Source organism: Strigops habroptila, chromosome 20 (genome assembly GCF_004027225.2).
Source record: "Strigops habroptila isolate Jane chromosome 20, bStrHab1.2.pri, whole genome shotgun sequence".
Taxonomy (NCBI): Eukaryota; Metazoa; Chordata; class Aves; order Psittaciformes; family Psittacidae; genus Strigops; species Strigops habroptila.
Window position 1 is genome coordinate 1434523 of NC_044296.2, and position 12455 is coordinate 1446977.

The 12455-nt window shown below is 64.8% G+C and overlaps 1 protein-coding gene across 1 annotated transcript; it reads left to right on the forward strand.

Annotated features, from left to right (window-relative positions):
* The first annotated feature begins 1625 nt into the window (after positions 1-1625).
* Positions 1626-12290, forward strand: HCN2 (hyperpolarization activated cyclic nucleotide gated potassium and sodium channel 2). Its single transcript, XM_030509195.1, has 8 exons — positions 1626-2181; positions 6688-7111; positions 8116-8277; positions 9058-9276; positions 9481-9627; positions 9921-10161; positions 10311-10475; positions 10580-12290. The coding sequence occupies exons 1-8, from the start codon at positions 1721-1723 to the stop codon at positions 11476-11478; spliced, it is 2718 nt and encodes a 905-aa protein (XP_030365055.1). The 5' UTR covers positions 1626-1720; the 3' UTR covers positions 11479-12290.
* Positions 12291-12455: the final 165 nt, after the last annotated feature.

Consider the following 12455-nt stretch of genomic DNA (forward strand, 5'->3'; position numbering starts at 1 on the left):
AGCATCTTGTGGCCATGGGGTTAAGGAGCCCTTTGCAGGATGTGCTCCAGGCAGTTCTTTCTCCTGTGGGGGAACAGCAAAGGTGTGAGGCCTTTGTGCAGAGTGTGGTGCCTGGGGAGAGGATGGGGTGGGGAGGTCCCTTTCCTACTGCTGGAGCTCCAGCCCTTGGAGTGATGAAGCAGTGGTGGTTGGGGGGCCCTGCTTGAACCTGGTCCATGGCCTTGCAGCTTCACTCTGCAGCCTGGGAAGGGGTAAGTGGGAAGCATGGCTGCGGTGGGATGGATAGCAGCAGCCGTGGTGCTGGGTCCCTCCTGCCTGTTCCTGCTGCCTCAGTGAGGCAGCAGCTCGGGCTCTGTGCTGTGGAAGTGGGTTATGCAAAGCTTTCCGAGCCGACCTCGTGCTGGCGGGTGCCGTCCTGGTGAGAAATCAATGCAGGGCTTCATTTCCTTGATGAGGAGGATGGGTCCTGCCTGCCCTGGCTCTCAATTGCAGCACAAAGCACCGCTTGTGCCTCTTGGTTGACAGGGAGGGCAAAAACCAGCCTGGGGAGGGATGGAGCAGCATCGTGCTGCTCCCCTGCGGCACTGCCATGTGCAGCTCTGTGCAGGGATGGTGTGAGCAGGATGCCCATCCCTGGACAGGGTGGGTGTCCCCAGGGCATGTGGGGCTCCTGCTCAGCCTCATGATGCCTCGGGGTGAGCCCTGAGCTGCCACCTCGCTCTTGGCTCTGGTGGCTCCAGCCTTCAGCTCGGTTCAGCCGCGGCGCTGGGTCATCGGGGGCTGTTCCATGGGCTTGGGGCCAGCGGGGGCCTTGGGAGAAACAGGCTCTCACTTGCAAGCAGCTGCGTGTGAAGCCAAGGGGGTGACTTGGTGCAGAGCGAGCCTGGAGCGTCGATTTTGGGGTGTCTTGGGGCTCGGTGGAGGGGCTGCGGCTGCTCGCCCCGGGCACGGAGCGGGGCTGGTGCGGGAGCGGGACTCACGCACTGTCCGGTTGTGCTTCTGCGCCGTGGGCAGCAGATGGTGCCACCGGCTGCGTTGCCCATGTGGCACCGTGACCCCGAGCGGGGCTTGGCCGGTCCTGGGCCCGTGTCCGGCCGTTCGACGGTGCTGGGGGACACCGACAGCGGGAATTGCTCGTTCCTTGGCAGAGGCAGGAGGGCCTGGTCCCGCTGACCCCGAGCATCGCAGCCGCTGTGTCTGGCGGCGGTGTCCGTCCCGGTGGCCTCTGTGGCTGCTGGACCCGGTTATTTCTGGGGTACGCCAGAGCCGCCCTGTCGTGCGGTGCCAGCCCGGAGGCTCCGTCCCCTGTGCCCACCCCAGGCGGCCGGCTCGGTACAGGAGACTCAGGACAAGGGGAGAGGGAAGGGGAGGATCATGGGGTCCCTGGGGCTCCGTCCTCAGCCCAGGGGTGGGCTCGGGCCGCTCTGAGCAGCCCCGGAGCCGGGGCACGGACACGGGTGGGCTTTCAGCGGGGCGGACGGGGCCGCGGCCGCCGTGTCCCCGAGGGAGCGCCCGGCCCCGCACCGGGGCCCGTCGGACGGAGCGGGGGCTGCCTCGGACGCCGGTCCCACGGGCGAGGACCGTACCGGCGGGGGGAGCTGCGGAGCCGCCCGTTCCGCAGCCCGGCCCCGCCGCCCGCCCCCGGCCCGCCCCGGCCCGCCCCCGCCGCGGCGGCGGGCGCCACTCGGCCGCCGGTGGCCTCGGCGGCGGCAGCGGCAGGATGCGGGCGGGCCGCGGGGAGGCGGCGGCGGCGGCCGCCGAGGAGGATGCGGCCGATGCGGCCAAGCGCGGCGGGGGAGCGGCGGGGGTGCGGGCGCGGGGCCGCGGCGGGAAGGGGTCCCCGAACGGCGAGTGCCGGCGCGGGGAAGCGCCGCGGAGCCCCGGCCCGGAGCCGCCCCGGGAGCCCAAGGTCTCCTTCTCCTGCGGCGGCGGAGGCGGCGGCGGCGGCAGCGTGTCCCCCGGCGGGGCCAAGGCAGCCGAGGAGGGCGCGGGCGAGGATGCGGGCGAGGAGGCCCGCGGAAGTCAGGCCAGCTTCATGCAGCGGCAGTTCGGGGCGATGCTCCAGCCCGGCGTCAACAAGTTCTCGCTGCGGATGTTCGGCTCGCAGAAGGCGGTGGAGCGGGAGCAGGAGCGCGTCAAGTCCGCGGGGGCCTGGATCATCCACCCCTACAGCGACTTCAGGTGCGACCGGGCTGGGAACGGGGCGAGCGGAGCCCGGAGCGGGCGGGCCCGGGGAAGCGGGGCCGGGGCCCGGGCGAGGGCACCTTGAGCTGTGCTCGGCGGCAGCGCGGATGCTGGTGCGTGCGGGGAGGGGCTGGCGGCCGGGCACCCCCTCCCCGGGGGAGCCGGGATGCCCGGAGCCCTCTGCTTGGATCAGGGGGTGCCCCCCGCGCACCCCCTCGACGTTCCCCGGGCCCAGCACGGACCCTCCAGGGCCCCACCGGGCTTTGGCTCAGCCCCCGGGAATGTGCCAGCCGAGGCTGGGCTGGGGGATGCGCCAGTCTGTGCTGCCAAGACAGAGCTTTGCGGAAGCCTCCCCCGAACCAGGGAGGCCTGATCCTGTCCTTAGGATTCAGGGAGTTTGGGGAGGGATTCAGCTCGCTCCCAAGAGGAGCAGAGTCCACCAGGTCCGGCCTGTGTGGCTTCGAGCTGAGGAATGGCAAACCCGGGGAGAAGGACTCTGCAGCTCCATCTCCTTCCTTGAGCCCTGGGGGAGCTCAGGAGAGGCAAATGCTTCCCAAATCCCACGAAAGCTGCTGGGAAGGATGTCTGGCTCGGCCGGCTGTGGTCCATGGCATAGCACCTTGCGGGATGGGTGGCCAAGACCCTGCTGGCGTCGCTGATGACCAGGCGTTGGGGGCCACTGGCCCAGTGACCTCAAAGGGTCTGGAGGGTCTTTAGCCGGAGGCTGGGGGAGGACGAGGGGCTTGGCTCCGGGTCATTCTGCTGCTGTTCTGGTGCGTGGCTTGGGGAGGCTCGAGGAGGGTTTGCTGGGTGCTGGTGTGGGGACGCTGCTGAGCCAGACCCGGGATCTGTTCGGGTCCCCACTGGCGCGGGGGTCCCCGGTGCAGGTGGCAGGGTCTTCATTGGCCAAGCAGGCTCAGAGCAGGAACCAGCGCCTCCTGCTCCCACCCTCATGTGCAGCTCCTGTGCTGATCCTCCAGAGGAGCAGCCAGAGGCCTTTGGCCTCCTCTCGGCGCTGACCTCCTGTCCAGGGCTCCTGCACCCTTGTGGCAGACATTCCCATAGGGAACCCGCTGTGGGTATCCCTTGGAGCCCCCCTCCTTGGCTCTGAGGCTGGGCACCAGGTTCTGCTGCAGAGCCGGCGTGAGGAGCAGCTCGGTGCCGCGGTGACCGAGCAGACGTGGCGGTGCCAGGCAGGGGCTGCTGAGCCAGGGGATGCTGCCCCTTGGGGCAGGAGGCTGGGAGTGGGGTGATGGCCTGACCGCACCGGGGCCAGAGCCTGCCCCGTTTCCCCAGCCGCGATCCCAGCAGCAGAGCCCGTGGTGCTGCTGAGAGCAGGGTCTCCCTGCAGTGAGCCCGTGGTGGAAGCGAGGCCTCGGAGGCTCCCCCAGGTTGCAGCAGCTTCGCTCCCCGCCGGGGTGACCTTGGGGAGTCACCGTGTCCGCCTGCCCCGCGCTGGCTCCATCCCTCCCCGAGGCGCTGTCAAGACTTGAAACCCATTGGGGAAGAGCCGCTGCCCGTGTTTTGATGCTGCAAGTGGCGTAGGAGAGTTCCCTGCCCAGCGGGGAGGAGCTGCGGGCAGAGCCCCGGCATCGGCATCGCCTGGCTCCGCTAACGTGCACAGGGACAGGGTCAGCTCCATGCACATGCCTGGTGCTGGGGACGCTGCTCTGCCTTGTGCGCGTTGGGGACGTGTGTCCATCTATCCCACGTTGTCCTGCCTCACAAAAATAATCCTCTGTTTATCTCCTAATGATAATGGAGCAGGAACCCAGCTCGGCAAAACCCATTTTCCCATCTGAAGAGGAAATCATTGCCCATCTGCATATGTGACATCATTTCATAATCGGTCTCATTTAGAGATCCTGTCTTCTCCCGGACACGGCGCTGCCATTATTCCTGCACAATTCAGGGCCAGGCTGGCTCCAGGAACCCAAGTTGCTATTTACATGAATCTGGGATTATTGGGAAGCAGCTTGGGGTGGCTGGTGGAGACCCTGAGGCGCAAATCTGATAAAAGAGACCTGGTAAATGGTGCTGCTTCCTCTCGGGTGCTGTGCACAGCCATTCTCTCTGTCTTTGCTGCTTCTGGTCTTTATCAATGAGAGGAGAAAGCCCAGCTTAGCATTGACTTCATCGTTTCTGTTGGGGTGGGATCGGGAGCTGGGGGGCTGCGTCCATAGTCAATCCCTTCCCCTGCTCACAAGAGCCAGTTCTGCACCTGAAGCGGGGGTGAAGCTGCATCCAGAGCACGTGTCTCTGGTGCTGCTTGGCCAGAGCCTTCCTCCTCTGGTGTTAAACTGGTTTCTGGGGCTTTGCTGCTGCCTGGATGGTGCCACTGATCTGTTGGTGCCACTCTGGGGCTCCTGAGCAGCGGGACCGGGTGGCTGTGGCTCCCTGTGGCTGCTGCTGGTCCTGGTGTTACCAGTGCTGGGGACTTGTTCTACCCCTCTGTGGCACCAGTGTGGGGCAGTCAGACCTGAGGGGTGCTGAAAGCCACTGGTCCATCAGCAGGGGAGGAAGGCTGTGATTGGGATTGTGAAGGTTTGGGTCCTTGAGCAGTTTCCAAAGGCTTTTTCCCTCCTGCCCCTCCTGAGGGATCCCTGAGGTAAAAGGCTTTTCCAGGGGAGAGCAGCACCAATCGCTCTCCACAACTGGTTGTACTGGGATGCTCGTCTGGCTCCGGCAAACTTCTGCTGTTTGTTGGCTTCTTAACCCACTTCTAAGAACGACCTCATTTTTGAATCTGAGTGTTCAGCGTGAGTTTGGGAAGTGCTGATCCCGCACCAATCCCGCACCGATCCTGCAGCGATCCTGCACCAATCCCACTGGCAGCCCAAGGGGCTCAGCCCTTGGGGGCACCTCCTGCAGAGCAGGGCCTTGGGCAGCTCAATGTCCCCTCAATGGCATCACTGGGAAGGGGAGTGATGTAGCAGGAGTGCGGCAGCCCCAGCTCTCAGAAGCTTTGGGCATCTTCTGCCATCATCGCCATCACTCAACTGGGTCAGAAGCAGGCGAGAGGGTGCTGAGGATCCTCATTAATTTGTTTGCAGATATTTTTAGTAGCCTGGATTGGATCTGTTTTGCTGCGCTCACACTGCCCTCCAAGGAGGAAAGTGTTGGCATTGCACCCAGGTCCCTAAAGCGATCGCACAGTGTCCATTGTGTGTGTCGGGGGGCAGGGATCAGGAGCAGTTCATCTCACTCAGCAGCCCAAATTCTGCCCTGGCTGAGCCAGATTGCAAAGGGGTTGGAGTCGGGGCTGCTGGGGTGGTTTGAGCTTTGCCCCTGGCACTCACTGTGCAGCCGGGGGGGGGGGGGTGTGGGGCAGCCCCAGCCGCGGCTCTGCCTGGGGGTGATGCTGGGGGGCAGCGGGTTGAGGGTACCCTGGAGCCAGCCCCGGCTGTGAAGTCATCGTTGTGCAGCGGTGACATCACTTGCGGTTGCCACGGCAACGTCTCACATGGGGAAGGTGTCATTGGAGAAAGGTCAGGAGCGGGGATGCTCCTTCTGGTCCTGCGCTAGTCTGCTCCGGGAGGGGAGGGGTGGATCCATCCCCCCTTCCTGTGTGCGAGATGTGGCCCCATCGTCCCCCCCGTCCATGGCAGCGTGGCCAGGGCAGCCCCTGCCCGTCACCCTGCAGCTCCCGGCGCTCCTGCCTGCGGCAGCACAGACACATGGGCAAGGGTCCTGCGTGTCCGTGTGCGCGGTGCTGAGGAGCATCCCCACTCTGTGCCCTCCCAGGCCAGTGCCGGAGCGGGCGGCCGGGGTCCCCTCGGCATCATCCCACCGGGATGGGGCTGCCGTGACCTTGCAGATGCTCGGAAAGGGCATCGGTGGCCCAGGAGGAAGGAGGAAGGACGGGGTGAGGCAGGAGCGGAGCGGAGGAGCCGAGCGCCAGGCAGCGGCTGCCCGGGGCTGCGGGCGCTGCAGCTGCAGCTCTACGTGATGCGCTGCACCGGGAGCTGCAGCGGCTGCGGCCGCGCTGCCGGGGCCCGACCTACAGCCCCCGCTGTCGGGGTGCCGCGCTCGGGGGGCCCCGGCTGTCCCCGAGGCCTCTGTCCTCATCCTCGGGTCCCCGCTCCCAGAGCCGGGCTGGCGCATCCTGCCTCCAGCACCTTGAGTTTGGGGTGAGGGTTGTCCCCAACCCACAGGCTCCACAAAGGAGGGTCTGTCCCCCACTGGTGTTGGTGGCATCGTTCTCCCCTTGTCCCAGGACCTGCCTGGGTTTGGGTGCTCAGGACTGACCTCCGGCCAAACCATTCCAACAGGAAGAGCCCCTGGCATCATCCTGCACCCCCTGCCCTCCTCTGGTACTGCAGCCGGTGGCTGTGCTGGGCTGCAGGACCAGGCCCGGAGCAGTTTGGATATGGTGGAGCAGGATGTTGTCACTGGGGGGAGGTGGCATTAGAGTGACAGCACCCCAGCAGCGGGTATGGGATGGGGTCCCCTCGCTGCAGGGGGGTGCTGGTGACACCCTCCTCCATGTTCTCCCCCTCCCAGGTTTTACTGGGACTTCACGATGCTGCTCTTCATGGTGGGCAACTTGATCATCATCCCCGTGGGCATCACTTTCTTCAAGGAGGAGACCACAGCACCCTGGATCGTGTTCAACGTGGTTTCTGACACCTTCTTCCTGATGGACCTGGTGCTGAACTTCCGGACAGGGATTGTCATTGAGGACAACACGGAAATCATCCTGGACCCCGAGAGGATCAAGAAGAAGTACCTCAAGACCTGGTTTGTGGTGGACTTTGTCTCCTCCATCCCTGTGGACTATGTCTTCCTCATTGTGGAGAAGGGCATAGACTCGGAGGTGTACAAGACTGCCCGTGCCCTCCGCATCGTGCGCTTCACCAAGATCCTCAGCCTCCTGCGGCTCCTGCGCCTCTCCCGCCTCATCCGCTACATCCACCAGTGGGAGGAGGTGAGGATCCCATGGGATGCAGCCCTGCGGGGGGGCCATCCTCCTCTGGCAGTGGCAGGGCTGGACGGCGGTGGGGTGGAGAGAGGAGGAGCCGGGAAGGTCTGGGGGCTGCTAATGCTGACAGTGGCTGGGATGGGGTTTGGGGCTGTGAGGGAACCTGCCTTTGTGCTGGGATGTGGCTGCAACCCCTGCCGGGCTTCTGGCTCTGAGCCCTTCCTGCTTTCAGATAGGATTTAGCAGGGATTTAGCGCCAGGGCAGTGAGGACACGGGCAGGGACACCTTCCACTAGAGCAGGTTGCTCCAAGCCCCTGTGTCCAACCTGGCCTTGAACACTGCCAGGGATGGGGCAGCCACAGCTTCTCTGGGAAAAGTCTGTGCCAGCGCCTCAGCACCCTCACAGGGAAGAGCTTCTGCCTCAGAGCTCATCTCAATCTCCCCTCTGGCAGGTTAAAGCCATTCCCCTTGTCCTGTCCCTACAGGCCCTTGTCCAAAGCCCCTCTCCAGGCTTCCTGTAGCCCCTTTAGGCACTGGAGCTGCTCTAAGGTGTCCCCTTAAGGAGCCTTCTCTTCTCCAGGCTGACCCAGCCCAGCTCTCTCAGCCTGTCCCCAGAGCAGAGCTGCTCCAGCCAAGCTCTGATCTTCTTGGAAGCACCATGACCCCGGATTACCCCGGGGGGGCATTGCCATCAGCCACCGCGGGGAAGGGACATGCCCAAGGCTGGACCCTCTCTACCAGAAGCCACCCCGGGGCTGCCCCACTCCATTCCCAGTGCTGGGAGCACTTGGCTCTCCCTGAGCATCGCCCAGCGCTGCCTTATCCCCATCAGTGCCCGCAGCCATTAGCGCTTCCCGGGCGGCAGCGCAGCGGGAGCCGCTGGATATAAATAGTCCAGTGGAGCTCAGGGACCCGCTGCCAGCGCCTGCTCCAGCTCAGACCATGTGGGTCTATGTCCTGAGCTGGGGGGAGCTGGTCCCTGCGCTCACCCTGTGCCCCCCACCCGCAGATCTTCCACATGACGTACGACCTGGCCAGCGCCGTGATGAGGATCATCAACCTCATCGGCATGATGCTGCTGCTGTGCCACTGGGACGGCTGCCTCCAGTTCCTGGTGCCCATGCTGCAGGACTTCCCCCAGAACTGCTGGGTCTCCATCAACGGGATGGTGGTGAGTGATCCTCTGTGTCCTCTGGCTTCTCCCCACGGATCAGGTGCCTGGATCGATCCGGGCGGGTGGAAGATGCTGACAGGGAATCTTTGCCCGTCCCCTGCTGCCTTCTCCTGCTCATTAGCAACAAAGCTGCTATTAATAAATAATGGGCCACATTTCTAATTGCTCCCTCTCAGCCCTGCTACAAATGGCTCTTCTCCTTCCATCCCTCTCATCCTGGTCTGCCAGTGTTTCCATCTCCGCTCCATTCCCCCATTCTGGCTTCCTCCTCTTCCTCTCCTCAGTGTCTCATGCTTCTTCTTCCCCGTCTGCTTTGCTCTTGGGAGAAAGTGGAAGGTGTCCCTTGGGGGGTTGGAACTGGATGAGCTTCAAGGTCCCTTCCAACCCAAACTGTTCCATGATTCTATGAAACTTTGGGCTTTGCATGAGGCTGGGATGGGGAATTCCTGCCCCAGGTGCCCCCAGCAGGCTCCCGAGCGCTGATGTAACTTCCACAAACCTGGAGCTTGTTCCCATCACAGCATTTGTTTCACGGGGGCTTCACTGAGCTTTTGTGTATCAGCTTAGAAAGAAAGCCATAACACAAAACGATGCAAAGGGAGCCGGGCGTTGGGTTTGTTTGGGTCTCACCTGCAAGGTGGGACTGTCACAACCAAACAAATGCTGGTGCTGAGCCCTGGAGATGGAAGCAGAGAACCTGGATCGTCCCCTGGTTGTGCCCATGGTGCAACGAGGAGCTGAGCCCCAGCCAGGGCTGAGCCGTCCCTGTCGCTGCAGAATGACTCCTGGAGCGAGCTCTACTCCTTCGCCCTCTTCAAGTCCATGAGCCACATGTTGTGCATCGGCTACGGGAAGCAGGCGCCCGAGAGCATGACGGACATCTGGCTGACAATGCTGAGCATGATCGTGGGTGCCACGTGCTACGCCATGTTCATCGGCCACGCCACTGCCCTCATCCAGTCCCTGGACTCCTCCCGGCGCCAGTACCAGGAGAAGGTAGGACCAGGCTGGATGGGGACCACGGCTCCTGCCCTGTGCCCGGCCAGCGCATCCCCTCCCGGAGCCACAGGGATGTTGATGGTATTGACACAGGCTCCGTGTCGATACCATCTGATGGGGTGATGGAGAGCAGCCCCATGGAGGGGGACATGGGTGGGGGTCCCTGGCCTGGCTGGGTGCTGAGGCCACTTCTCCCCACAGTACAAGCAAGTGGAGCAGTACATGTCCTTCCACAAGCTGCCCGCTGACTTCCGACAGAAGATCCATGACTACTATGAGCACCGCTACCAGGGCAAGATGTTTGATGAGGACAGCATCCTGGGGGAGCTCAACGAGCCCCTGCGTGAGGTGGGGGCCCCAGGGGCTGGGGTGCTGCCGTGAGGATGGGGACTGACCATGTCCGACCCCTCAGTGAGGGGTTTCATGAATTGGGGGGGTCCCACCAGCTCCAGCTTGGGCTTGAGCACCTCTTCCTAGGTCTTTGCAGCTCCAAGTGTGTCCATGCTCTGGTTCACTGGTGTATCCCCCTTCCAACCCAAACCATTCCATGACTCTATGAAACCCGGGGCTTCCGTGTGTGTGAGCCAGGCCTGGGGAAGCCACATCCCTGTCTCCTGGTCCCTCATTTCCTTCCCTTGCAGGAGATTGTGAACTTCAACTGCCGCAAGCTGGTGGCCTCGATGCCGCTGTTCGCCAACGCGGACCCCAACTTCGTCACGGCGATGCTCACCAAGCTCAAGTTCGAGGTGTTCCAGCCGGGCGACTACATCATCCGCGAGGGCACCATCGGCAAGAAGATGTACTTCATCCAGCACGGGGTGGTCAGCATCCTCACCAAGGGCAACAAGGAGATGAAGCTCTCCGACGGCTCCTACTTCGGAGGTGAGCGCTGGCGGGGTCTGTGTGAGGCACCGGGACATCCGCTCCGTCCTGGGGCACCCACCATGTGCTGTTCTCCCCCCTTGCTCCCTGTTTCCAGTCCCACTGATGGTGTTTGGTCCTTGACACTGTTGTTCCCCCCCCCCCACCAGAAATCTGCCTGCTGACACGGGGCCGGCGCACGGCCAGCGTCCGCGCAGACACCTACTGCCGCCTCTACTCGCTCTCGGTGGACAACTTCAATGAGGTGCTGGAGGAGTACCCCATGATGCGACGGGCCTTCGAGACTGTGGCCATCGACCGCCTCGACCGCATCGGTAGGGCACTGGGGGGCAATGGGGTGTCCCAGTAATGTGGGGTTGGCAGGGCTCAGTGTACCCCGACACAGGGTCTCATGGCTCTTCCCATCCTGGCCCTCCAGGGAAGAAGAACTCGATCCTGCTCCACAAAGTGCAGCACGACCTCAACTCGGGCGTCTTCAACAACCAGGAGAACGAGATCATCCAGGAGATCGTCAAGTACGACCGGGAGATGGTGCAGCAGGCGGAGCTGCAGCAGCACCCGGCCATGTACAGCCCCGTCCAGCCGCAGGTCACCTCGGCCATCGCCACCCTCCAGCAAGCCGTCGCCATGAGCTTCTGCCCGCAGATGGCCAGCCCGCTAGTGGGCTCCATGGCGCTGGGCTCGCCCCGCATGATGCGCCGCTTGCAGTACGCGCCCGCCGTGCCCAGCCCCTTCGCCGTCTCGCCGGTCCTGCTGCAGCAGAGCCCCCCTCCGCAGCCGCAGCCGCCCGTGCCCCACGCCAACCCCTCTCCGGCGCAGGACCCGGCGCAGCCCGCGGCCATGCCCGCCTCCACCAGCGCCTTCGCTGCGGCCAGCCCGCCGACCCAAAGCCCGCTGGCCAGCCGGACGTTCGCCTACGGCGCGGCGCCGGGGCAGCTCGGCTCCCAGCTCTCGCTCGGCCAGCAGCAGGCTCCCGGCTCACCGCAGCGCCTGGCTGCCCACAAGAGCACGCAGGCGCTGCCCACCAGCAGCCTCAGCCAGGATTCACGGCCCCTCTCGGCCTCGCAGCCCTCCCTGCCCCACGGGCTGGCAGCCGGCAGCACCCAGAGCCCCCCGGCCTCGGCACGCGAGTCCTGCGCCTCCATCGGCGGGGGCCCGGCTGCTGCCTCGCCGGGACCCGGTCCCCCGGCGGCGCTGCGGGGCCCAGCGCCATCGCGGGGGTCCCCGTCGCACCCGGCGCTGGCGGGGCCGCAGGACTCGGCGGCCAGCGCGCCCGACACGGACCCGGCCAAGTCCAGGCTCTCTTCCAACTTGTGACCTCCGCGCCAGGCGTGGGGCCGAGCGCGCCGCACGGGCACCAAAGCACCGTCTCGCCCCGTGCCCCACCGGGAGCACCGGGTGCCGGGGGTGGGCACGGGGCTGCTGCACCCCCCCCAAACCACTGCAGGGGCACTGGGCTGAGCCCCCTCCCCGACCGCGTCGCCTCCGACCAAAGTCTGGCCCCATGTCCCGCTGCCCCCCCCAACAGCCGCCCCATAGAAGCCACTGCACCATCCCCGTGACCAGCTCTGTGTACGGTATCTCTGACCTGAATCCATCCCTATGTGTGTGCATCCGCAGGACACCTCCCTGGGGCTTTAGGCAGCCCCCGGCGCCTGTCCCTGCTCCCCTCCACAGCCCCGAGGCGAGGGGTGATGGTCCAGCACTAGAGGTAAGTTGGAGGGGAGGGTGTTGAGGGCCTGTTGCCCTGAGGCTTGTGAGCACCCCACAAACACACTGTCCCCAAACCCAGCCCCGACGGGGGGGAAACACGGCCCATCTTCCCCCATAGACGCTGGAGCCTGGGTCCCCAACCCTTGGGGCTGCCCCACAGCCAGACCCAGCTTTGAGGCTGGGGAAGGCACATGCGTGTACCAGGGTGCGTGTGCAGGTAGGGACACGTGTGTGTGTGTGTATGTGCGTGTGCGTGTGTGTGCGTGCAGGGGGGGGAGCCTTCCACGTTGAATGTACGCAGCGAGCGAGGGGCCTGGCGCTGGAGCTGCGCAGCCGCGGGCCAGGGCCCCGCTCCAGGCGTCCACCTTCCCCTCCAGCCCATCCTGTGCAATAAACGTCAGCAGCTGACAGAGCCACGCACGACTCCGTCTCTTCTTCCCTCCCCGCTGCGGCTCCGGCTGCTGCTCCCGCTGCCCTTGCCCAGCCTTGGGAGCGCTGCCACCGGGCACAGCCCCAGCCTGGGCAGCAGCTTCGGCTTTGGAGGAGCTGCTGCCCTGCCAGAGTGATGACAAGGTGAAAGA